We start from the raw sequence: 27,116 nt of genomic DNA on the forward strand, positions 1-27,116 counted from the left end.
GAAGATTCCAGAGTTTGTACTCATGTATATAAAGGTAAATTTTTTTAATTTTTTAAACTTTTTTTTAAAACTCTACAAATATTGTTACTAAATGAAAATAGTAGTTATACCTTTACAATTCTGTTAAATCTACGTTGTGTTTGAATAATTATAAGTTATCATGTAAGTGACAAAAAAAAAAACACCATAAACTGGACACGTGACCTGTAATCAATCTAAACTAAGGGGAAAGCTGAGGCAGGAGGAGTGCAAGTTTGAGACCAGTCTTAGCAACTTAGCAAGACCCTATTTCAAAATAAAAAATAGAAAGGACCAGGGATGAAGTTCAGTACCAAGATAACAATAATAATAAATACAGGTACAGAAATACGAGACAGATTACTCTGTCACAAACCTGGAGCTGAACATGACTGGAATTCGTGGGAAGGATGACACAGTAGAAAGCCTTCCTTAAAGAAGCAACATTCAGGGGCTGGGGATGTGGCTCAAGCGGTAGCGCGCTCGCCTAGCATGCGTGCGGCCCGGGTTCGATCCTCAGCAGCACCACATACCAACAAAGATGTTGTGTCCGCCGAGAACTAAGAAAAAATAAATAAATGTTAAAATTCTCTCTCTCTCTGTCCCCCTCTCTCACTCTCTCTTTAAAAAAAAAAAAAAAAAAAAAAAAAAAAAAAAGAAGCAACATTCAGCAGGAATGAAGAGAGGATCTTTCAGTAGAAGTGAGGGCAATGTGGCTAGGAGACAAGGTATGAAGAAGGGCACAGTAACCTTGCAGAGTTACTGTCCTCGGGATTAACAAGATCATTAAAGGACCATGAGTGTAGAAGTCGATTCAGTCCATCCTGGACCAGAAATGGTTAAATCTCTGTATATAATTCAGAAACTCTATATAAGATAATTCAAAATGGTGAAATCTCTATATAAGATAGTGTATATACAGATAAATCTCTATATTAAATATTTCGAGTTGGAGGGCTGGGAGTGTAGCTCAGTGGGAATGCTTAGAAGGCACAAGGCCCTGGGTTCAATTCCTAATGCTAAAAACCATGAAAATACATAGATATATAGATAGATAGAGAAAGAGATTTTTTATTTGTTGATGAACCTTTACTTTATTTATTTATTTATATGCAGTGCTGAGAATCGAACCCAATGCCTCACACATTCCAGGCAAGTGCTCTACCACTGAGCCACAACTCCAGCCCCCTATGAAGATTTTAAAAATTAAAAAAAAAGCAAAATGTAGTTAGTCATCTGTTGAGGCCAATTAGGAAAAAGAACTATAGTAAAAAAAGAGAAGAAGGTAGAAGAAAGTAAAAGAATATAGTAGTTACTTATCCACCCTCAGTAGATGTCTGAAACCTTGACCATAAAGAGACCTATCTATATGTGTTTTTTCCCATACATACATGTCTATCATAAAGTTTAATTTATGAATTAGGCACAACAACTAATAATAAAATAGAAAAATTATAACAATATATTGCTTTTATACTATAATAAAAGTTGTTTAAAACTTAGGAGTTGTTTATTTCTTGATATTTCCATTTAATAGCTTTGGATCACAGTTGACCAGTGCTATCGTTCAGATGTTGTTTGTTTCTCAAGGGTCCATGTGTCAGAAGCTTGGTTCTCAGTGTGGCTTCCATTAAGAGGTGGTAGAATCATCATAAGGTGGAGCCTAGTGGGAAATCTAGATCACTGCCCTCAATTAATGTAGATCTCCCAGGACCCAGGAAGATTGGTCCTTCCCCAGTCTCTCTGGCTTCCTGTCTCAAAATGTGATCTCCTTTTCTCACATGCTCTCCCTCCATGATGCCATCTGCTTGAGGTGACACAGCTACAAGGGCCTTTGCCAGAGTCAATGACATATTGTTTAGACTTCCCACCTCCAAAACTGTGAGTCAAAGAAACCTCTTTTCTTAAGGGCATGGTGGCAAATACCTGTTATCCCAGCAGCTCAGGAAGCTGAGACAGGAGGATCACAGGTCGAAAACCAGCCTCAGCAACTTCACAAGGCCCTGTCTCAAAATAAAAATAAATAAATTAATTAAAAGGGCTGGGGATGTGGCTCAGTGGTAAAGTACCTCTGGGTTCAATCTCTGGTAGCAATAAATGAATAATAAACACTTTTTTTCTTTATAAAGTATCCATCCTTCCAGATATTTTGTTATATCAATGGAAAACAAACTTATATGCACAGGTATGTGAAATCATGGAAAGCAAAACCACTATGGATGAGAGGGTACTCTTGTATCATTTCATTGCTAATTATTACTAATGGAAAAATATGAATCCAGAAATAGAATAAATTCTATCTGGGAGAATTTCTTATTCCAACCAAAAAATTAACTGTTACTTTGGTCTCTGTCCAGGTTTTCTGTAATGACATTGTCTTTATAATAAAAAAAAAAAATAGCTTTTAAAAAAGTAAGCCAGGAGCAGTGGCACACCTGTAATACCAGCAGCTCGGGAGACTGAGGCAGGAGGATCATGAATTCAAAGCCAGCTTCAGCAAAAGTGAGGTGCTAAGCAATTCAGTGAGAACTGCCTCTAAACAGAAATACAAAATAGAGCTGGGGATGTGGCTCAGTGGTTGAGTGCACTTGAGTTCAATCCCCAGTACCAAAACAAATAATAATAATAATAGAGGAAGAAATAAAAGTAAGTGGGAATCATAATTGTGGAGGGATTCAATGAAATGTCTTAAGCCCCCCCTTTTTTTTTTCTTTGTGGTGCTGGGGATGGAACCCAGGGCCTTGTACATGCAAGGCAAGCATTCTACCAACTGAGCTATATCCCCAGCCCCTGTTTTTTGTTTTTTGTTTAAACAGGGTCTCACTATATTGCCTAGACTGGCCTCCAACTACTGGACTCAAGGGATTCTCCTATTCAGCCTTCCAAGTAGCTGGGACTACACACAGGTGCAGCCTACCAGTTTAGAAATCTTAAACATAAACCAATAAGCCCAGCTACTTGGGAGGTTGGCAGGAGAATAGCAAGTTTCAGGACAGCCCAGGCAACCTAGCAAGACTGTCTAAAAAACCAAAAAGGGCTGGGGCTGTAACTCAGTAGTAGATTATCCTAAGCTCAATCCTCAATGCTTCCAAAAGAAAAAAGAAATCTTAAACCTAAGTGGAAAAAAAAAAACATAATAATAACTTTGAGCAAGAGAAACAGATGCAGGCCTCTGATTTCAAGTAGACATGGGAGCCTCATTTGTACCTGTCTGAATGAAGCCCAGAGAGGTTTTGTACAGATGTTTTCCCTCAAGAAAACCAACTTGTTGAGAGTACATAGAGAAACAACAGTTGCCCTTCCAGCAGAAAAGGGAGAATAAGGTGTCCTCTAAAAGTTAAACAAATAAACTCTAGGTTCAATAACTAGTCATGTGGGGAAGTAAACCCAGGAGATAGTCATGAACACCTCTCAGAACTCGGATTCAGGTAACCACCACAAATCTCCAGGAGGCAGAATGGGACTGTGGGGTGTTAGGTAAGCAAAGCCTGGGAAACTATATTTGGGGATAGAATAGGGATGACCAAACTGGATCTCTGAAACCGGAACTACTATACTAGTCATTCTAGAAAGCAAGGCTCTGAATTCTGAACCTGGCCTTGCTGCTCACAGTGAGGCAAGAATGATTCACGAGGATTCCCTTTGGTGTGCATCAAATTCTCTCACATAACTGTCTGAGCTCTGATTCCATGCACTGACAAGTTTCAGTCTAAGAATTAATGGTGTAAAAGAGAAAAACAATGGCATGGTCTTGTTACTTCCCCCAGACCCCTCAATAAAAAGGCAGAAGAGAAAGAAAACAAGACAGAGTTAAACCAAAAGACAAAGAACTGCCTCTCCTGTGGATCAGGTGGTGCTGTTTAAGCCAAGGCTGATATCTGGCCAACAACCCTCATTAGTTGGGGCAGAGAATGAATATCTTCCCACAAAGGAATGTGGGTACTCTCCAAATTCACCAGCCAGCACACCTTAGAATTAGTTACTTAGCTGCCACAAAACGTGCTAGATTTTTGTGGCAAAGAACTATCATTTTAACTGAACAGCTTCATAAAATGTTGGCTTACATTTTAATATAGTCCTCTCTTGGTATTCAAGGGAAACTGGTTCCAGGATCCCCTGAAGATACTCAAATCTACAAATGCTCAAGTCCCTTATATAAAATGGCATAGTATTTGCATATTGCATATGCAATCCTCATGCATACTTTAAATCCTCTCTAGATTGCTTATAGCATCTAATACAATGTAAATGCTATGTAAATAATATTATACTACATTATTTGGGGAGTAAGGAAAAATCTGTACATGTTCAGTACAGATGTAATTTTTTTTTTCAAATATTTTCAAGCTGAGGTTGGTTGAGTGGGTGTAGAATCTACAGATATGGAGGGTGGACTTCAATCATTTATTGAGCATCAGGCACAATCCTAGGCACTTCTGCACCCTTTAATCCATTGATTTCTCACAGCTTACCTGTGACATGGACATATTATCCTTGTTTTATGGATGAAGAAACAAGCAAAAGAGACTGACCAAGAAGAGTTGAGTTTGTAGGAACAAAGTTAACATTTGAGTCCAAATGTGCTTCCAAGGTTTATGAAGTCTTATGCTTTGCATATAAATGAGGAGCATGTCCACTTGGCCAGCACTGGTTGCATTAGCAGGTGATGTGTTTCATAACATCCACCATTTCTTAGACACAGATGATGTGATAGACTAAAAACAAGAATGAGACCATTGTAAGGAATTCTGAAAGAAAGGTGCACATCACATAAGACTGCAGTACAAGACAATCATGGCCAATAACAATGTTTCTATCAACATTAGGTCACCTGTACAACAGGAGTCCCCTAAGATTATATTGCCAGTTTCTGGTCTGGAGTGTAAAGAGCTGGGAAGTCATGAATCCCATCCTAACAGGAAAATCTTAACAAACTGAAACCTCTTCTTATATCCAGCAGAGAATTTAGGGTCATAAGACAAACTGCTGCCCCATAAGTTGGAGACAGGTAGATAGAAAGAATCACTTCTTGAATTACTACTGGATTAATAACCTCTGTGGGAACCAGTACTAGGATAGAAAACCTTAAACTGTAATTACTGAATGTCCGGAGGCTCTGTCTGGGTAGTTTAATAATAGAGTTAAAAATTCCAGTAGGCCCAATCTTGCAGGGAGATCCCCAGATTTTTTTAAGTTCTATCTCCAGGAAGTCCTATCAGGTTTTCAAACTAAAGAGGAAAACCCCTTCATACTTCTGGCAAGGTGAAGGGGAAATTAGAGATTTTGAAATAGGCCACAGCATTCTTTCTTAACAAGGCCTGCCTCAAGAGAAACAAGTTTACCAGAGCCCAAGAGTTTAGCTGGACTCTGACTTAATGCTAATTTACAGCTTAATTTAACTCTAGCCTTATGAGAGTTTAAATATCCTGGGGTAAGGGAAATACCCTCCTCCAGCACCCTCTCACTCTCCTGACCCACTGAAGGAGGAAATTGGAATGTATGCTGTGATGGTCACAGGCCAGGTGTACACTCACTAAAACTGAGGCTTAAGGAGCTAGAAAAGGTGTCTCATGCCCCCACATCTTGCTAGCACCTCAACAGGGCTCCATGCAATGAGGAAGACAAAACTAAGAACACCAGAAGAAATTTAGTGTCTGATATCTACAGCCTCACTCCTAGCCAGATAAACATAAAATGTCACACAAAGGCATTTTTCCCTTGGTTCCTTATGTAAAACCCAGTACATAGTTTTTGGCTTTCAACAATAAAGAAAATAAGGCACCCAAAAAGACAGAAAATATTTTGAAGAAACAAAGCAAGCCTTAGAACAAGACTCAGATATGGCAGATATGCTGGAATTATCAGATTGTGAACTTAAGAAATATGTGATTAATATGTGAGTGGTACTAATGGAATAAGTGAACAGTACACAATAAGGCAGAGAACCTAAATATAGAAATGGAAAGTTGTTTGTTTGTTTGTTTTTTAACTTAAAGATCAAAAAGAAATGCCAGAAAGAAAGAATGCCTTTTATGGGCTCCTCAAGATACTGGATACCACCAATGAAAGATTCAGGGTGCTACCAACAGAGTATTCAAAAACATGAGGCAAAAAATAAATTAATAATAATAATAATAATAATAATAATAATAGTATTGCAAGGAGCTAGCTGCACACTTTAATCCCAGCAATGCAAGAGGCTGAGGCAGGAGGATTGCAAGTTGGAGGCCAACCTGGATGACTTTGTAAGACCCTGTCTCAAAATAAAATAAGGAAAGTTGAGGATATAGCTCAGTAGTAGAGTGCCCCTGGGTTCAATTCACAGTGTCACAAAACTTGTAATGATGACGACAATGATGATATTAGAAGGAGAGAGAGACGAATCCACTCTATTAGCAACGGACACATTTGGCTGTCAGACAATCAATCAGCAGGACACAGTTGAGTGGAGCAGCACCATCTATCAGCTGAATCTAATTGGCATCTACAGACTCTTTCACCCGCAGAACACAAATTCTTCTCAAACTCACACAGAATATTCACCAAGATAGGCCACATTGCTCGCCATAAAACACACTTTAATAAATTTAAAGAATGTAAATCACCCAAAGCATGCTATCAGATGACAACAGAATTAAACTAGAAATCAATAACCAAAAAAAAATCCAAGAAACCTCCAAAACAACACACTTCTAAATAACTCATAAATCAGTCTTAAGAGAATTTATGTATTTATTTTTTTTCTTCTTTTTTTCAGTTTTTTTCTCTTTCCTTTTTATTTATTTATTTTGGCATTTTGGGTTTTTTTTTTCAATTTTCACAAGAGAAATTCAAAAATATTTCAAATTAGGGTTAGGGTATGGCTTAGTAGCACAACACTTGCCTAGTACGCTCCAAGCCTTGGGTTCAATCCCCAGCACCACAAAAGAAAAAAACTGCTAAATGGAAATGAAAATGCAAGTTATCAACATTTGAGGGACACAAGAGTGATGTTTAAAAGGAAATTTGCAGCATTGAATGCATATATTAGGAAAAAAGGAAGATCTAAATAATCTAAGCTTCCACTTTAGGAAACTAGAAAAAGAAAAACAAATTACACCCAATGGAAGGGGGGATGTTCTAAACACTAGAGAAAGGGAATAAAATGCATAACAAGGAAAGCAAAAATTAATGAAATAAAGAACCAAAAAAAAAATAATGGATTCGATTAAGTCAAAATCTTTAATTTTGGGGGAAAAGTAACAAAATAGACAAATTACTACTTATATTTGCTTGATTAAAAAAAAGGGATAAAGTACAAATGTACAAAATAAGAAATAGTAAATGTTGAAATAAACATTGAAACAGAAAATATTTTGAGACCCCGAGGAACTACTTTTTACTTGTTTGTTTTTTGTGTATTTGGTACCAGGGATTGAACCCAGTGGTGCTCAACCACTGAGCCACATCTCCAGCCCCTTTTTATATTTTATTTAGATACAAGGTCTCTCTAAGTTTTTTAGGGCCTTGAACAATTGCTATCTGAACTTGCAGACCTCCTGCCTCAGCCTTCTGAGCTGTTGTGATTATAAGTGTGCACTGGCGGGAACTACTTTTTAGACCTCTTTTAAAATATTGCAAGCTATTATGAATTAACTTCCTAGAGAAACACATTTAGAGGTAGAAAATTTAAGCAGACCAATTTCTCTAGAAGAAACAGGGAAAAATATCAAGGAATTTCCACAAAAATATGAACAAATAGATTCAATACTTCATAAATTTTTCGAGAGCACTGAAAATGAAGGAAAAATTATTTTATAAGAGAAATATAGCATTGACACCTAAAGCTAGTAAAGATGTGGAATTAGCACACCACATTTATAAATCTAAGATGAAAAAGCATGTTTCCAAAGACTCTGAAAAAGTCTTTGACAAAGTTTCTTACTTGTTTCTATTAAAAATATTCAAGAGCTGGATGCAGTGGCACATGCCTGTAATCCCAGGGACCCTGGAGGTTGAGACAGAAGGATCTTGAGTTCAAGACCAGCCTCAGCAACTTAGCAAAGCCATAAGCAACTTACAGAGACCCTGTCTCAAACTAAAAAAATAAAAAGGGCTAGGGATATGGCTCAGTGGTAGAATACTTAGCACAAGGCCCTTGATTTAATCCTCAACAACACAAAGAATAAAAACCAAAACAAAACAACCAAGAAAAAAGCAACACTCAAGAGGAATTGATACTATTCTTCAGTAGATAAATGCGTATGCACTTGTATACACACACCCCTTAGTGCAAAAGCCAAAATCTCTTTTAATGGAAAAAGGAACTTTCCACAAAGATCATGATCAAGGCAAATTCATCTGCCATCTTCACTAGTAATCAATGTAATACTAGAGATATTAGCCAATGAAATTAGATAATAGGAATTAACTAGATTCATGAGAGTGGAAAACAAATCTATATTTTGTAGAATATATAAATGTACTGGAAAATCCTAGAAAATCAATGATAAAAGTAATAATTCAATAAAGTAGCCGACTATAAAATTATCATATAAAAATACCCTTTACATATGCAAATTATAGCCAGCTAGAATATATGATGGTAGAGAAAAATCCCATTTGCATGGCATTAAAGAAGATAAAGTACTTAGGAATAAATTTAATAGAAAGTGTGCAAAATCTTCATGAGGTAAACATCAAATACATAAAAAGAAAGATGTTTCTTATTCTTGGATAGAATGATACAATATGAAAAAGGTGTCAGATCTCCCTAAATTATAAATTTAATGCACTCCCAATAAAAATGCCCACAAGGTTTTTTATTTTTATTTTTCAAAAATGGAACTAGAAAAGTTGATGCTAAACTTTGTATGGAAAAATAAATATGTAATTCAAGAATATTCAGGAAAAGGTTGGAGGTATAGCTCAATGGTAGAGTACTTGCTTAGTACGCATGAGGCCTTGGGCTCAGTTCTTAGCACCAAAGGAAAGAACAAAATTATACTCAGGAAAACACTAAAAAGGAAAATATAAAGCTGACTAGCCCTAAAACATATTCTAAAATCCCTGTAAAACAGTATGGTGTGGTGCTAGCACTTGTACAAGGCAGCAAGTCTATCATAGTTTGTCAAGTCTGTCATAGAAAAATCAGAAATAATTTTAGATACATATGGAACTACAGTATAAAATAAAGGTAGCAAATCAAATCACTAGGACAAAAATGTAGTCTTAAATAAATGATCCTGGGACAACTGGTTAGCCATTTGGGAAAAGATAAAATTGAGCTATATCTCACACCTATTCAAGAATAAACTGCAAATGATCCAGGATCTAAATATAAACTGAGCTCCTACAAGTGTTAGGAGAACACTAGGTGAATTTCTATTTAGCTGCTGTGTATGTATGTGAATGTGTGTGTGTGTGTGTGTGTGTGTGTGTGTGTGTGTATGTAAGGTTTCTAAGAATAACTCAAAATCCAGATTCACTAAAAGAAATTTTTTTAAAAAAATTTATAAATCTGATTAAATTAAAACCAAAAACACTAAGATTATTTGTATGATATTTATTTGGTGATATCACCATAAACAAAGTTAAAATGCAACCAACACATTTAATGAAAATATTTGTATCATATATTACAAATAAAAGGCCAGTATACTAGTAGATAAATAACATAAAAATTGAGGGGAAGCCCATATGGTGGCACACACCTGTAATCCCAGTGTCTCGAAAAGCTGAGACAAGAGGATTGCAAGTTCAAAACCAGCTTCAGCAATTTATCAAGGCCCTAAGAAACTCAGCAAGACCCTGTCTCTAAATAAAATATAAAATAGGGCTGAGAATGTGGCTCAGTCATTGAGTGCCCCAGAGTTCCATCCCTGGAACCAAAAAAAAAAAAGAAAGAAAAAATGAGGGGAAATTTTTAAAGTCCAATAGAAAAATTGACAAAAGAACAGGAAATTCAAATAAATATGTATGAAAAAATAATATATATGAAAATGAAAAAAAATTTCAACCTAGTTTATAAGAGTAATGTCAATTTATTTTTTTAATATTTATTTTTTAGTTATAGGTGGACACAATATCTTTATTTTATAATTTATGTGGTGCTGAGGATCGAACCCAGTGCCTCAAGCATGCTAAGCGAGCGCTTTATCTTTGAGCCCCAGCCCCAGCCCCAGAAATGTCAATTTAAACTACACTAAATATCACTTCTCATCCATCACACTGGCAAATTTAAAAAATATGTAATAGTATACTATGATGGTGAGGTGGTAGATAAACAAGCATCTTATATGTTGCTGGGATTATGAATTAGGACCACCCTTACAGAGGGGAAATTTGGCAGTATTTAAGAAAGCTACACAAACATTTACCTTTGTAACTGGCAATCTCATTTCTACAAATTTATGCTGAAGATATACTTCCAACAATGAAAAGGTAGATTGCACAAGTTTCATTATTGAAGCATTGTTTGCAATTGCAGAATATTTTAAACAACCTAAATGCTGCACACGTAAGAGAATTTAAATGAAATATGGTACAATTGCTGCTATGGTTTAGATATGAGGTACACCACTAACGCTCACGTGTAAAACAATGCAAGAATTTTCAGAGGTGAAATGATTAGATTATGAGAGGTGTAACCTAATTGGTGGATTAATTCACTGATGGATTAACTGGGCAGTAATTGTAGGCAAGTAGGGTGTGTCTGGAGGAAGTAAGTCACTGGGGGTGTGACTTTGGGGTTTATATTTTGTCCCTGGTGAGTAGAGCTTCTCTGCTTCCTGGTTGTCTTGTCCTGAGTTGCTTCCTCATGCCATGCCCTTCCAACATAATGTACAGTTCCACCTTAGGCCTAGAGCTATGCAGTCAGCCAGCCACAGACTGAACAGCTGAAACTGTGAGCCAGAACAAACTTTTCCTCCTTTCAATTTTTCTTGTCAGGTGTTTTGGCCACAACAACGAAAAACTGACTAAAACAGTTGCACAATGGACCACTCTGAAGTTGTAAAAAATGAGGAAATGGGCTAGGGGTATAACTCAGTGATATAGCTCCTGTGTGAGGTCCTGGGTTCTATCCCCTGTATGAGAGAGAGAAAGATAGAGATAGAGATAGAGATAGAGATAGAGAGAGAGAATGAGAAAGACCTGTATAAAATGGTATGAATTGGTATGATGATCCAGAATTTATTTTGATGTTTAAAAAAGTGGAAAATATTACCTACTACATTGTTGTGTAAGAAAAAAGAAAAATAAGAAAATACACATATATCCACTTATTTGAATAAAAAAAGAAATACAAGCAAAATAAGCTATATACTGAGATATGATACCTATAGGGAATGTCAGGAAATGGATGAAAAGACAAAGGAAGTAGGGGTGAGAGAAAAACTTTTCTGAATATAACTTTTTTGTACAGTCTAGATTTTGTAATCATGTTAATGTTTTACATATTCAAAAAAAGATAAATAAAATCAACAAGAATAGGGAAGGTTTTGATACATAAAAAGCCCAAATGAATCAAACTACTTATCAAATGAATAACATAACCACACTGAAGGATCATTAGGGAAAGAACCCAAGTAATATTTAAACATAAGATTAGGACTCAATGCCCTCAGGTTACAAAACAACCCTAAACAAATAGCAAACTATAATCAGAAACCTTTCTTTTCACAGCCACATAAATTAGTACTTCTGAACTACTTCATGCACATTTTAGGACTGAGCAAATAGGAAAATATCCTGTGAAAAAATGGTTGCCAGTTTTCTCATTCTCCAAGAAGAAAGTTATAAATATGAAAGGAAGGGCAAAGTAAATCCTACACATAGAATATCTATGAATAGCTTCATAGATAATATTAAAATAAATGGAGATGTAGAAAGGTGTGTATGTGACTAAAATATTCAACAAGAACGTTTTAGAGGAAGAAAAGTTTATTTGGGACTCATAGCTTCTAGGTTTAGTCCGTAGTCAGCCAACTCCATTATTCTGGGCCCAAAGTGAGCTACAACATCATGAAGGAAGGACATGGCAGAGGAAAGCTGTTCCACTCATGGTGGCCAGGAAGCAGGGAGAGCTAGAAGAAGGGGCATAGAGAAGATGAACTCTTCCAGGGCATGCCTCCAGGGACCCGCCTCCTCCAGCCATGACCCATCTGCTTACCACCCAGTTAGTCCATTCAAACTAGGATGGACTACTTATGTTACACCCCTCACAATCCAACAATTTCACCCCTGAATGTTCCTTCATTAACACAGGAGCGTTTGGGGAAGTCCTCAGATCCAAACCATAACAATGGACATGTGTGTAGACTGGCCACATAATGCTACCTCCTCTATTTCATTCCATCGGTGTATTTTTCTGCTTCTATTCCTACTACACTCCTTTTATGAATTATCTTTGATGTTTTTGTTTCATTATTCCATGATATTTTACCATTTATCAATTTTCATAAAACGTCTGGTTAAGAATCTGATTTAAGGGCTGGGGTTTTGGCTCAGATGTAGAGCGCTTGCCTAGCACGCGTGAGGCCCTGGGTTTGATCCTCAGCACCACATAAAAATAAACAAATAAAATAAAGGTATTGTGTCCAACTACAACACAAAAAAATAAATATTAAAAATAATCTGATTTTAAAATAGATTAATATAATGACTAATACAGGCAAATTGACATTTTTTTCAGGTAATCTCCACACATTTCTTGGCTTTATTTTTTGCCATTTTATATTTTCAGTGCTATTATAAATAGTATTTTAGTTTCAATTTTCAAAATTTGATGCTAGTATATAAAAGTATATTTGTACATAAGAGGAAAGTTTTTCACTTACATGCTATCTTGACCAAATGAGTGGAGTTTGATAGTAATCCTTACTACATGTAAGGGGGCAGGGAGGAGAAGTGGAAGAAGGAAAAGAGGGGGATGAAGGAAAAGGAGGAGGAAGAGGGGGAAAATATTGTATTTTACACCCAAGCTGAATTCACGCATTAGTTCTAGGAGCTTTTTCTGTAGGTTCCATGAGATTTTTAAACTCAGTCACATCATCTGCAAGTAAAGGCAGTTTATTCCTTTCATTTCAATCTATATAAGTTTTTCTTACCTTATTGCATTGACTAGAGCTTCTAGTACATTGCCAAGTAGAATTGGTGGGAATGGACACACTCAGTTTCTGATCTTAGGGGAAAACATTGTTTTTCAACACTAAATGCTTTTTTTTTTTTTTTTTTTTTTTGGTAGATATCCTCTACTGTTCTGAGAAATTTTCATGCACTCCTGATTTCCTGAGAATTTTTATCATGAGAATGCTGAATTTTGTCAAATGCATCTATTGAGACAAACACATGGTTTTTCAGTATGTTTAATTATATCAATTGATTTTTTCAAATGGTAAACCGATCTTGAAGTCCTGGGACAAAACCCACTTAGTCATGATAATATCCCTTTTGTGTATTTTTAAATTTAATTTGCTAGGATTTTGTTAAGAAATTTTGCATGTTTATAAAAGATATTAGTTTGCACTTTTCTTCAAAAGTCTTTGTTATCAAAATAATACTTTCTTCATAGATTAATTTCTGGAGGGTGGATTTTGTGTAGTTTTTTCATAGCATTCACTTGCTGTCTTTTTAATAACTGTAGAATTTGTAGTAATATCACCTCTCTCATTCCCAATATTGGTAATTTGTGTTGCTCTTCTCAAAGAACCAGATTTTAGTTTCATTGATTTTCTGTATTGTTTTACCCCATTGATTTCCTGCTTTGATTTTCATTACCTCTTCTCTTTAATTTGCTTTCTCTTTCATTTGATCTTTTTCTGGTGTCTTAAAATGGAAGTAGAGTTTACTGATTGGAGTTTTTCTCTTCTGGTATAGTTTAATGGTATTCCCTGGCATACTTTTCTGTAAATGCTGTGATGGTTGCATTCCTCAAATTTTGCTGTTGATTTTTGTTCTGGTTTTGTGATGATTGGTTAGAAGCACAGTTCAGGTAAACAAAAGTTTATTATATTCAGAAGTCCTAGAAACCAGTGGCATGTCACATCATGAGCCACATGGGGAAGATACACGGTGGTCAGTCTGTAGAAACTGGAGTAAGAGGAAAGTCCAAGAGTTTTTCTTAAGAGTTTTCTTGGGAAAGGCAAGATATTTCAGGGTAAACATTTTACGATTGGCTAGTATGAATAATTTTGTTGGGCTCTAAACTATAGTGGTGGTCCCTAGGTGTCTGGCACCTGGCACTAGTATGACTAAGAGGAATATTGCTTCCTGAAGTGTGTGGATCAGACAGAAGTGTGGCTCTGGGATTGGTCAGTGTGTGTGTCTGACCATGCTAATGTCTGGCCTGCTATGGCTAGGCCTTCACTATCTCAGAGTAAGATGTCAACACATAAAATATAGAAAAAAATATAAACAATACAGTTTTCATTTTCACTCAATTCAAAATATTAATTTCCTGTTTGATTCTTTCTTTAGAACTTTATTATTTTCCTTATTAGGGGTTTCCAGAAAAACAGAACCAATGGAGTACATATAGAAAGACATTTATAATGAGGGACTGGCTTACGTGATTATGGAGGCTGAGAAGTCTCCATAATCCGCCATCTGCAAGCAGAAAAGCCAGTGGGTAGTTGCATTCCAAGTCTGAAGGATCAAGAACAAAGAGAACAAATTATGTGAAGTCCCAGTAGGAGTGTGAAGGCCCAGTGCCAGGAAGCTGATAATGGAAGCCTCAGCCATGCCAAGAGGCAACTCCATCCTTCCTCTCCCTTTCTGTTCTTTCTGGTTTGTTGAATCATGCCCATCAACATTGGCAGGGAAATCTTCTCTATTTAATCTATCAATTCAAATGCTGATCTCTTCTAAAAATACCCTCACAGACACACCAAGAAATAATGTTCTACCAGACATCTGGTCACCCCTTAGCCTAGTGAACACATAAAATTAACCATCACATTTTCCAAATATTTAGGAGGTTCCCAGAGATGATTCTTTATTTTTAATTGGATTCCACTGTGGTCACAGAACATAACTTGTATGACTTAAATCCTTTTAAATTTATTGGGACTTATAAATGGTCTGAAATTGATTCTATCTTTTCAAATGGTCTGGGTCATTGAAAAAAATTCTTATTCTGGTATTATTGGTGGAGTATTCTACAATTTTCAAGTCTTTAAAATATTTACTGATTTTGGTCAACTTATTCTAGCAATCTACTGAAAAAACTCCTAGAACTAACAAGTGAATTTAGCATGGTTGTAGAATATGGTATTGAGAAATAAAAAATCAACTGTTTCTATATTAGCAACAAACATTTGGAAATTTAGAGAATATAAAGGACCTTGTGCCAGGTGTGGTGGCACATACCTGTAATCTCAGGGGCTCAGGAGGCCAAGGTAGGAGGATCGTGAGTTCAAAGCCAGGCTCAGCAACTGGCAAGGCGCTAAACTCAGTAAGATCCTGTTCTCTAAATAAAAATACAAAATAGGGCTGAGGATGTGGCTCAGTGGCTGAGTGCTCTTGAGTTCAATCCCTGGTACCCCCTACCAAAAGGAGCTTGTTCCACAGTAGATGAATAAAAACAAATTAGGACTTGGTTAACTATTTTGAAAGGATTACTACAAGGGGGGACCATTTCATAGGGACTTATGTCTGACTAAAGAGTTAGGCAAAATGGATTTACTTATAGGGAGGAAGAAACAAGTTGAAAGAGGGTTAGAGTTAGGCATGGTTGTACAAGCCTGTAGGCAGAAAGTTTGAAGCCAGTAACTTAGCAAGATCTTATCTCAAATTTTTAAAAAGGGATGTAGCTCAGTGATAGAATGGCCCTGGGTTTGATTCCCAGTACCACAAAAATAAAAGAAAAAGGATGACAGGTAATTAGGGTAACAAACTGGGTGGCACTGTCAGATCACATAATGATGTATTCTGAAGGCAAGTCTATTTTCAGGAGGCAGAAGGTGGGTCAAAATTCGGGGGTTTGAGGAAAGAAGAGAATCTCCACCAAAATTTGGTTTTGATCTAATTAATCAGTGGGGGAAGACAAGAACTTTTATCATCTATGAAGCCAAGAACGGGAATTCAAAAGGCCTGTCTAGCCTTATCTCAAGGTAAAAAAAAAGGGGGATGCCTGTGAGTCTTACATACAAGGAAGGGTGATTCTCTGCAGTAAGTTTTTTCCCAGAATTAAGGGGAGCAATTGGGCTGGGGTTGTGGCTCAGTTGGTAGAGTGCTTGTCTCATATGTGTGGAGCACTGGGTTGGATCCTCAGCACCACACAAATAAATAAGATAAATTAAAAAAAAAATTTTGTCTATCTACAATTAAAAAAAACAACAGCAATTCCTTTAAATGTTCCTCCTTTGTGTGTGTGGTGCAGCGGATTGAACCCAGGGCCTGTACACGCTAGACAAGTGCTCTATACTAAGCTACACCCCCATCCCTACTTTCAAGGATCAGAGGGCTCAGGTAAAAATCATCATCATAAGTCAAGAAGTCAGCAGTCAAGAAATCCATGAGCACAAGAACAAGAAATGAGAAAATACAGAATGTATGTGATAATGTTTTGAATATTTCAAGAACAAGACATGACATGACAGACAAGATTGAAGATAATGGGTGTTTTAATCAAGTTTGAACATCTGGTTGCCAGCACACCAGGGCTGCCAGGCAAGCCCATAGGGCTCAACATGCCTGCCTGTACACAGAACTGTCTAGCTGCCCAGGGCTTTCTCTCCTTGCATATGGGGGCTACTGCCATCTCCTGGGATTCGCACGGACAGTCCTACCTGCCGGGCAACACCAATGCCTGACCTGACACTGAGAATGTGCTTGTTTCCAAAGATCAGCTCCTGAAGTGGAATGTGGAGAAGGCAGCCCTTCAAAAGTCCCCTAATGTCAGACACTGTCTCCTCCCTGGGCAGGGTCTGTGGCTGCTTTACAGAGCACAGTTTAGGTGTGCTGGCGCTGGTAACATAAAAATGGAATGCTGCTGTTGCTATGGCTGAGCTGCAGGACCTCCACAGTCACTCTGGAGGCTTTATTTAGTGCAGGCTTCAAAACTTCCCAGGTGTGAACACTATTTATTGTTAGAACAGCTTCCTTCTCAGAATACAAGTTTTTACCTTGTGCATGCCTATCCTACCTTCCACAAAACAATTGTGCTCTGCCTTTCTTGTCCTCAACACATTTTCTTTCACATCAGGAACAAGACAGAAAAGCTCAGACAGCTTTAAGAATAAAGGAACTCACCATTTAGGATTCAAGGGTTCTAAAGTGTCCTTAGAAGAACTCAACCTCCTAGAATATCTAAAACATGTTTTGGGGGAGAAATAAGAGATGGTTCTCTCAGACTGAAGCACCAGGAGCCCTGTACATAGAGGCTTCCAGAGGAGGTGATGGCTTTTAAACTGCAGGCTTTTAACCTGGAAGGCCTACATGTTGTGGGTATCTACCACAAACCAGCCCATGGAGCGCAGTGAGGGCCACAGAAGAGAGCTGTAGAAACCAAAGCCCCAAGCTGATACACCAGAACACACAAACAGGGTCCAATGCCAACTTCTCAAGCCCCAATTCCATCAGGACTACCTACCTCCAAGATCCCCAGGCTGTTCCCCATTAACACTTCTTCCATCTTTTGGTGTGTATCCCCAATAGCTCCCTAGGGATATGTTTCGCCTTATTCCTCTATGCCTGTTACTAAGTAGGTCCTCAATGGAGCCTGGTCATGTAGATAAAGTGACAAGGCAAAAAAACACTTCTTCAACAAAGAGGATGAAATGTTCCATTTTGTTTATTTAGCTGAGCATCAAGATAAACATCTTTTAAACAGTACAAAAATTTTTTTTAATATTTATTTTTTTAGTTGTATTTAAACACAATATCTCTATTTTATTTATTTATGTGGTGCTGAGGATTGAACCCAGGGCCTCTCACGTGTGAGAGCCACAACCCCAGCCCCCAGTACAAATTTTTATATACAGGAATGACCCATTCCCAAACAAGTTTGAAAAAAAAAAAAAATCAAAAAATAATCTTGCCTTCTTTTTTAAAACCTGGGTGACACATGAAGGCAGAACCAAACCTCTGTGTTGATTTTCTTCAATATGGTCAGCAGATACTGAGTTTAGATCAGTTTGGCTGGTGCTATAGTAAAGTACATAGACATGGAGAGAAGATGTTACACTGAAAAATCCCTTTCCAATGCTGGGACCAAGCATCCAGTCTTCAACCAAGTAACCTGGGTAGGTATCATTTCCGAAAGCGCTTGAAAAGAGGGTGCACGTGCTTAGTGGAAGCTTTGCTTCGGGATGAGTGGTACTCCATGTACACAGTGTCATCAGCCCCGGACATAGAGCTCATGGTGCCAAAGCGTCGGGATGCCTGCGAGGCAGAGGAGAACCCAAGCTACAGTTATTCTCCAAGAGAAAAGACTCATTTAATAAATTTATAATCAAATTCAATATACTTTATTATTTTTAAACAATGTTTACTGGTCACTGTGTCTCAGGCATCATTCTGAGCATTTTACATGTATGACCTCATGTAGTCCTTATAATCATTATAAACCTCATTTTACAGAAAAGGAAATGGAGGCCTAGAGATTGAGTAACTTGTCTAAGATCACACAGTTCCTAAGGAAATGGGACTTGAACACAGGCAATCAGGCTTGAGACTCTTGTTCTTAATTAGAATGCTACACTGCTTTCCTTAATGACAACTTCAACAGTTTCGTTATTTTAAATCTCGCTGGGATATCACAAAAAACTTTGAATCAAGGAAAAAGCCAAAAGCCCTGGGATTGACTCATGGCCCCACCTCTCACTGGAAGACGTCAGGCAAGTACTGAAAGTCCATGCCTCAATGAACATATCTGTAAAATGGAGATAACCACATCTGCCCTGACGGATGAGGTATAAACAGAAATCACAGAGGTCAGGGGCTTGGCCCAGAGCCTAGCACACCATTGAATCCATGTTACAGGGGAAATATGCAGCCAAGCACTGACTTCAAGGTTAGGGCTTCACCTTAGGGCCAGTGAGAACCACGGAGACCAAGCTTTTCTGGGTCTCAGTGTAAGCTGCAAACCTCTGGCAGGAGGACGTCTTAAGCTGAAGGAAGAGCAGCACCAGCTCAGATGAGAGGTGCTTCCTTCTTACCTTGTTACAGCCACTTGTCACCTTTTGGCTTTAATACTAATTGAATTTCAACAGCATCTGACTCAATTGCCCTTCTCTCCTTGAAAGGGCCTAATAACAATTCTCCATGACAATGCTCTCATTAATCACACCACATTACACTTACCTGGGAACGAAGCAGGCATTCAGTAAATTTAAAAGAACTCTAAATTTTTCAAAATACATGTTGAAGCTATCATACAAACTGATCCTCAGACCCATCTCCCAGAGTAGAAGGCTCAGCTCTATCACTATGGAGGAAACCAAAAGCGAGCTGACTTGCCCAAGGCCAACAACAGGCACTGTCTTGTCACTGCCACCTCACCCTCTGCCCCCACAGACTGAGAGGCAGAGTCTGGAGTCACCTGTTCACCTTCCTGGGCTCCAACACCAATATACTAACAAATGCTCCTGCCAGACTGTTAGATGAACAAGCAGAAGATGAATCACAGCCACTGAGAGTTCAGCCATGTTGGACAACATATATTCAGGAAGGGATGTGCACTACAAGATTAATCGGAGTTGTTTCTATTATTCTATTCTCCAAGTTTTTTTTTTTTCCAAGTTTGTCTCCAAACCCCCCAGCCCCTGCCCCCAAGAATGTGTGCATATGTAAGTGGCCATACTCCAGCCTCACCCACTGGCTCACCTGGCTGGACTTGGAGCCAAACTCTCCTGCCACTACCTCCTCCTCCGCATCCAGGTCAGTGGCCGCCAGGACTTTCTGTAGGAGCTGCTGTTGCTCCTCCTTTGTGGAAAATGCCAACTCTTCTTCCTCCATGCCAGCAAGCTTTGTGATCACCTGCAAATTCAAAAGCAGATGCCTCCCTTTCAGTTATCTTCCCCTTGGCACCACTCAGCCTTCTCCCAAGTCCACTTCTTGTCGCTTCCTTCCCATAGACACAGCCAGCCAGGTGGCCAATGGAGAGGCTCCTCTCTGGTGTTCTAGAGACCAGCTTCAGAGCTGCCTGTAACAGCTACATTAATGACTCCAAGACAGAGATGAAGGAATTACAGAGGAATCTCTGCTCCCAGTGCAGAGCATTTAATAATCTCACATAGAAGATCAACAGGAACCCTAGTAACTGTAGTCCCTCAGTAGTCTTCCCATATTGAACCAGGTAAGGAAGGGAAACCAACTAAAGTTGTGCCCTTTGACAAGGATCCTCCACCCTGCTATGCTTGGCACCCAGGGCTTCCAGCAGGAAAGCACTTAATAATTTCAGGAACTGAGAATTTATTGGACAGATATTCTCTAAAAAAACAAGATGACAGTATGATCGAAAATGGGTTTTCACATCTACAGGGATAACTTACTATGAGACTTACCTAAACCTGCAGAAAGCCTGGGCTAATTACGTAAAGATAACCCCTTACCTCCCTCTCAACCCACACACACACTCCAATTTTCTGCATAATGTAAAAGGAAAACTTCTAGAAATAAGGATTTTAGTCCTTTAGGTGGCCAGACATCCAGACTACAATCAGTGGGACATATCTGCCCTGGCACGATGGCTCAAGGTCACACAACCCAGAGAACTCTTACTGGCTGCTCTGGACAAAGGTAGGTTGGTCAACATAGATATCATGTGTACATGTACCTGCCAGGCTAGCCTTTCAAAGAATCAGAGTTTTCTTTCTGAGTTGGCATTCCTGTTACCCTGAGGTACTGCAAGGACCAAGAGTTATGAGTGCTACTATCAGCATGGATGAGGGGGTTGGGTCACGATGCAAATCTTCTAAAAAATTGGGATCAAAACCCAACGTGTCCTGTCCTCTAGTCAAGCCTAAGAGGTCTGAAAAGTGTCATTGCCCCTGGCTAAAAGAGAAGCCAGACAATCTTGTCCTCTAAGGCTAAACATGGGAACTCTCCAACACACTAAGAGACACGACTGAAGGCCGGGGGTACAGCTCAGTGGTACAGGACATGCTTGGCATGCATGAGGATCTGGGTTTCATCCTTAGCACCAAGAGGAATTTTTTCCCCCTGCTTCCAGAACCCTCCACCACCACCCACAAAATAAAACCCTTTGGGACACTAAATCCTAACACAAACTTATAAGTTATGTAAATGGGAAAGAAAGCAAATTACCCCAGCCAATGAAAATTAGCCAAAGCTTTAGTAATTCCCAAGTTATTTAAAGACCCAGTTTATGATATGGATGGTTCCAATATCTGGGAAGATGCTGGGGCTTATCAGCTGAGAAAGTAAAGACAATCCTAGGCAACAGAAGCGGCACCAGTCTGAGAAAGGAACCCTAGGAGGCTCACTCTTGTACAGGGCTGGCCACAGCGCCTAGGCACCTCACTGTGGACAAGCTACCACATTTCCCATATTTCCCACCAACATCAGAATGCTGTCTCCAGTAGTTTGTGCACAGACAAAGGAGTTTGAGGCAAAGCCTCTAATACCCTAAGGCTCTCTGCCTGAGGTTTGTCTCAGGCTGGTGCCCCCACTTCTCCTGGAGGCCAGAATACCAGAAAGGCTTTGGTCATGGTTTAGCCAGAGACCTAGTGGATACATACCTTGAAACTATAACCTTGATCTACCAAGAATCTCTGTCGCTTGGTAGAGTAAGCCATTTCCTGTGTGTCCTGGGATACCAGTGAGTAGAAGAAGGCATTGTACTCCTCTGCAACCATCCCTGCAGGAAGAAGGTGACAGAAAGTAGGGAAGAAGAATGTTAGAATGCCAGGAGCTTTAAGTCCCAGGCTTGGAAGCAAGCACCACAGTGAGAAACTTCTACAGGCAAGGCAGAAAAACTCGGACTTTTCCCCATGGGACTTCATCAAAATTAAAGCCTTCTGTGCCTCTATTGAGCACTATAAGAAACTAAAAAAGAATCCACAAATACCTGCAAAGCACATATCTAATAGGGTCCTTGCATCTAAAATATATCAAGAACTATCACAACTCAGTAAGACAGATATGCCAACTATAAAATGGGCAAAGGATCTGAACAGACATTTCTCTAAAGACAATACACAAATGGCCAACGAACACATCAACACCATTAATCAGGGAAATGCAAATCAAAACCACAATGAGAGGACTGAGGTTGTGGCTCAGTGGTAGAGCACTCGCCTAGCACACACAAGGCACTGGGTTCAATCAGCACATGCGAGGCACTGGGTTCAATCCTCAGCACCATATTAAAAAAATAAATAAATAAAATAAAGGTATTATGTTCAAATACAACTAAAAAAAATTATTAAAAAAAAAAAAAAAACACAATGAGAGCCAGGCGTGTAGCACATTCCTGTAATCCCAGCAGCTCCAGAGGCTGAGGCAAGAGGATCATAAGTTCAAAGCCAGCCTCAGCAAAAAGCAAGGCACTAAGGAACTCAGTGAGACTGTCTCTAAATAAAATACAAAATAGGGCTAGGGATGTAGCTCAGTGGTCAAGTGCCTCTGAATTCAATCCCCAATACCCAAAACAAAAAAACACAGTGAGATGTCATCTCGTCTCCACCAGGATGTAGAATCAGATAATCACAACTGTTGTCAAGGATATGAAGAAAATGGAGCATTCACGTACTGTATAGTGGTGCTTTGGAAAAAGTTCCTCAAAATGTTAAACACAGTGTTATTACCACATGATCCAGCAATTTCTACTAAGTATATATCCAAGAGAACTGAAAACATCCATACAAAAATTTGTATGTGAATTTCACAGTAGCACTAAGAGCCAAATATCAGAAATCACCCAAATGTCCATCAACAGATAAATAAAATATGATATGTTCATAAGTGGAATATTAATTGGCAACAAAAAGAGAATGAAGTACTGATACATATGGGTAATCCTTTTTGTAAAAAATATTTTTTTCATTGTCAATGGACCTTTATTTTATTTTTCACTTATATGTGGTGCTGAGAAGCGAACCCAGTGCCTCACACATGCTAGGCAAGCACTCTGCCACTGAGCTACAACCCCAGCCCCTGAGTAATCCTTTTGAAAATATTATACTAAGTGAAAGAAGTGAGTCACAGAGGAACCCAGTGTGATCTTTTAATGAAACATCCAGAATAGGAAAATAGAGACAAAAGTAGATTAGTGGTTGCCTAGGGCTGAGGGATTGGGAGCAAGGGAAATGTGGAATGACTGGTAACAGATAAGGGCTTCTTTTTGGGGGTGAAGAGAATATTCTAAGTGTATGTTGTGGTATGGCTGCACAACTTTGTGAATATGCTAAAAAAGTCACTGAACAGTATACTTTAAGAGGATCACAGGTGCTTAAATCCCTGATTAAAAACAAGCCAACAAAACAGCAGTTCAGAGAGAAAACCTCTAACCAGGGACAATGAGGACAGAAACCAGGACAGAAAATACTAAGGCCTGAAAGATCTGATTCTTCAGGAAAATCTGAACATTTCTGCTTCACAGTTCAAATATCAGGAGGTTAAGAATCTATATACTGCCTTTGAATTCAATGGTTTCTCTTAGAAGAGCTGACTGTCCAGGAAAGAGTATACTCCCTAGGCCTCTGGGGTTGGGTGCTAGGATCCCCCACTATTCCAAAGGGCTAGATATCTTATGCCAAAATATTTTGACTGAGAAAATACAATTCTAATCAAATTCAAAGGTGTTTTCAAATTAGCTTTGCTTTTTTTGTATGTGAGAGAAAGAATAAGGATTGAGTTATTTTCACATTTGCTAACAGACTATATTCAGTTAATAAAAGTTTATCAAGCAGTCTACTGTATTCTGTTTTATAGGCTCATTTCTACAACAGTCCAGCAAGACAGCACAATCACCCCCACTTTGGATGGAAAAACCAAGGTTCAGAGGGGCTAATAATGTACGTAAGGTCACATAGCTAATCTGGAGCTCAGTCCATGCTACTTTGACTATCTGCCTTGCTTTTATTTATTATATAATCAACCAGCTGCCTTAAACATTCTTAAATACAATATAATTCCAACTTATGTCCACTAATCTTTCATTTTCAAATATCCTAGTAGTTCAGGTGCTTCCTGGTTTGATAAGAAAATTCCCTGAGGACAGGGCCTATTTCCTTGTCTCAGGATGTGCCTGGTCCCAGTAGGAAAGAGGCAGCCACATCTCAGCAACATCTGTCCCTGCCATGCCCATGGCTCAGGTCTGGGTCCTTCTGCTGTAGTCAATACACACAGGAAGCCCCCTCACTAAGACTGCTTAGCTGAGAGCACACTCATGTGAACTGCAGGCCACTGCCATGGAAAACATCCCCATGTTCACTCCCATGGTATGAAAAGCGAGGACCATGTGGCTGTTAAACCTTGCTTTGGGATTGCCTCTCTTCAGGGTCTTTCTGGTCCTGGGACAAAGATTGAGGCACTGAATACATTTGTCGTTCATCCCTCCCTTCCTTAACCAAAGTGGTTCCAGAGGAGACTCTTCTCCACCCACAGCAGAGGAGGAAAAGCTGCTGTTACCTTTTTTGGCTCGAAGCACCCGTCCTAGCCTCTGGGCCTCCTGTCGCCTGGAGCCACCATGGGATGAGATCTGAATGAGGACATTGGCTTCTGGAAGATCAAATGATGTGTCACCTACCTATAGAAATGAAGCAGCTGTAAGCTTAGGAAGGTTTTTACATCACACACACACACACACAAAATCAACTGGTTCAGAATTTTAAATTTTACTTATTTATTTTTGTATGCTGGGAATGGAGCCCAGGGCATTGGGCTTGTTAAACTGTATTCTACCATTGAGTCACATCCCTAGCCCTGGCTTATAATTTAAATCTGCTCTGTAGATCATTTAAAAAAACACTCTCCTCTCCATACAAAGGTCCTTCTGATACAGAGAAAAGTGAAGTGGTGGACCCCCCCTGAAGGGTCTGCCTCTCTAGGACCTTGTGGGTTCTAACAGCACCGAAAAATTACCGTGGCTCAGCAAGGCTCACAGTGCTGCATGCAAAGATAACACAGACTCACGTCAATTTTCGTACTTTACTGAGGTCATGCAACTCCTATGAAGAGGAGCTAGTACCCAAATCAATTTTCTTGTTTCTATGGCTATAGAAATAGGTCAAAATCATCTGATAATCACTGAGACCAGCAGCAGCACCTACGAGACAATGTGGCCTGGGCCGCTGCCCAGCACGGGATTCTAATTATGGGCAGGATGTCCAACTTGGGAAGTTGGCCACCAAAGGGTCACCACAAGCAGGGTCTAATGCTCACTTTCCTATCTATGATCACTCTACAGAGAAAATGCACTTCTGGGTTTTAGGTCTGTCTTCATCTGAATGACTTTTAAACCATCAGACCACAGCTTCTGATAGTAGGAAAGAACTTTAGTTCCTTTCCTAGGAAATACAATCTAAAATTCCTACATCCCAAGAAGAGGTAGGAAGAATCTCTGCTAAGTGAAGAGCCTTTATAGATGACACATGAAAATCCTAATGATCCCAGACCCTGGGCATGTAGGAATAAAAATGCACAAGGGAATATCTTTTGATTAACATGAACTGACTGTCCAGGAAAGAGTATACTCCCTAGGCCTCTGGGATTGGGAGCTAGGATTCCCCCACTATTCCATGTGCCACACAAACCTTGGATATAAAGATGGTGTTGATTTTCGGGTTGTGCTTGAAATTCTGAAGAATTTGCATCCTTTCTCCCTGGGATGTAGGCCCATAGATATAGGGTCTAAAGAAGAACACAGATGTGTTAGAAAAATCACAGAATCATACCTCAGTTATCCTGAAAACACAGCAGATGGAAAAAATAAGCTTAAGCAAGGTCTTCTCTGAGAGGAAGCCCTAGGTCATGTCCACTGGGATATGAGACGATCCATGACAACAACTAGCTACAGACCCACCCCTGCCAGTCTTCCCCAAGAGCCCCAGCCCGACCCCCTCTGCTTCTAGGCCCAGGCCCACCACCCTCTTCAAGATTCCCTTTTTGACTTATTTATTTCCTACTATAGTTTTTCCTCCTCCAACATCTGTCACCCTAGGTAAAGATAAGCTTCGATTTCATGAAGCCTAAGAGAAGCAGCAAAGAAACAATTCTACATCCAATCAAAGGCTGAACACAACATTCTCCAACGTCACAAACAACCTCTAAGAAATGAGCAGAAAGTAGAAAAGGGCCCTTCAACCTTTTCCCCACTGCACTCACAGAATACCAAATTCAAAAGTTTCTCTTCAGTTTCTAGCTCCTTGCTCAAGGGCACAAGCCTCTGGGAACCTCACTGGTCATTGCCTATGGCACCTAGGATGGTCATATCCTTGTCTTCTATATGGGAATGTGCTGGTAGTCAGTTTCCATAGCTTCTCCAAAACTCTAACAACAGTAATGATGATGATAACAAGCACAAAGAAGACAGGAATAAAGATCCAGGGCCTACTTATATCAAGCACTGAGCTAGTACTACTTAAAAAAAATAAAAATAACCCACTCATCATTGCCAATATCCATCAGAATTAAAAAGGTTAATGTTCATGTTCCTCAATCTACACAAAAGGTTCAGGGCCAGAGCTGGGTGAGATGGTGCATATCCCAGCAGCTAAGGAGGCTGACGCAGGAGAACTGAAAGTTCAAAGCCAGCCTTAGCAACTTATTGAGGCTTGCACAGAAGAACTGAAAGTTCAAAGCCAGCCTTAGCAACTTAGTGAGGCATGAAGCAATTTAGCAAGAACCTGTCTCTAAATAAAATACAAAAAAGGGCTGGGGTTGTGGTTCAATCGTTGAGTGCCCTGGGTTCATTCCCTGAGTGCCCTGGGTTCATTCCCTGGTATCAATAAGAAATGAAAAAACAGGAGCCCAAGGGAATGGAGCCCAGATGTGGCTATCTCATGGCCAGGCCCAATGGTGTCCAGGACAGTGCCTGGTAAGGACACAGGATGCACTGCTTTTGCCACTCTGTGCAGTGCTACTCAATACCCTACAAGATGATCTCAGATGTACCTGAGAACAAACCCTTCAGCCACACAGAGGCTGGGCAG

At 39.2% G+C, this 27,116-nt stretch overlaps 1 protein-coding gene across 4 annotated transcripts in view; it reads right to left on the minus strand.

Annotated features, from left to right (window-relative positions):
- Positions 1 to 17,773: 17,773 nt before the first annotated feature.
- Ercc3 (ERCC excision repair 3, TFIIH core complex helicase subunit) overlaps positions 17,774 to 27,116 on the minus strand; it is a 28,530-nt gene continuing 19,187 nt past the window's right edge. For all 4 annotated transcript variants that reach the window (XM_021721779.3, XM_005315883.5, XM_013365914.4 and 1 more), the window contains exons 11-15: positions 25,719 to 25,815; positions 24,595 to 24,712; positions 21,702 to 21,820; positions 19,825 to 19,977; positions 17,774 to 18,381 (exon numbers count right to left, since the gene is read on the minus strand). In XM_021721779.3, coding sequence (XP_021577454.1) covers positions 18,250 to 18,381; positions 19,825 to 19,977; positions 21,702 to 21,820; positions 24,595 to 24,712; positions 25,719 to 25,815 — 619 coding nt within the window. In that variant the 3' untranslated portion in view covers positions 17,774 to 18,249. The remainder of the gene's footprint in view (positions 18,382 to 19,824; positions 19,978 to 21,701; positions 21,821 to 24,594; positions 24,713 to 25,718; positions 25,816 to 27,116) is intronic.

This window comes from Ictidomys tridecemlineatus, chromosome 7 (genome assembly GCF_052094955.1).
Source record: "Ictidomys tridecemlineatus isolate mIctTri1 chromosome 7, mIctTri1.hap1, whole genome shotgun sequence".
NCBI classification, from domain to species: Eukaryota; Metazoa; Chordata; class Mammalia; order Rodentia; family Sciuridae; genus Ictidomys; species Ictidomys tridecemlineatus.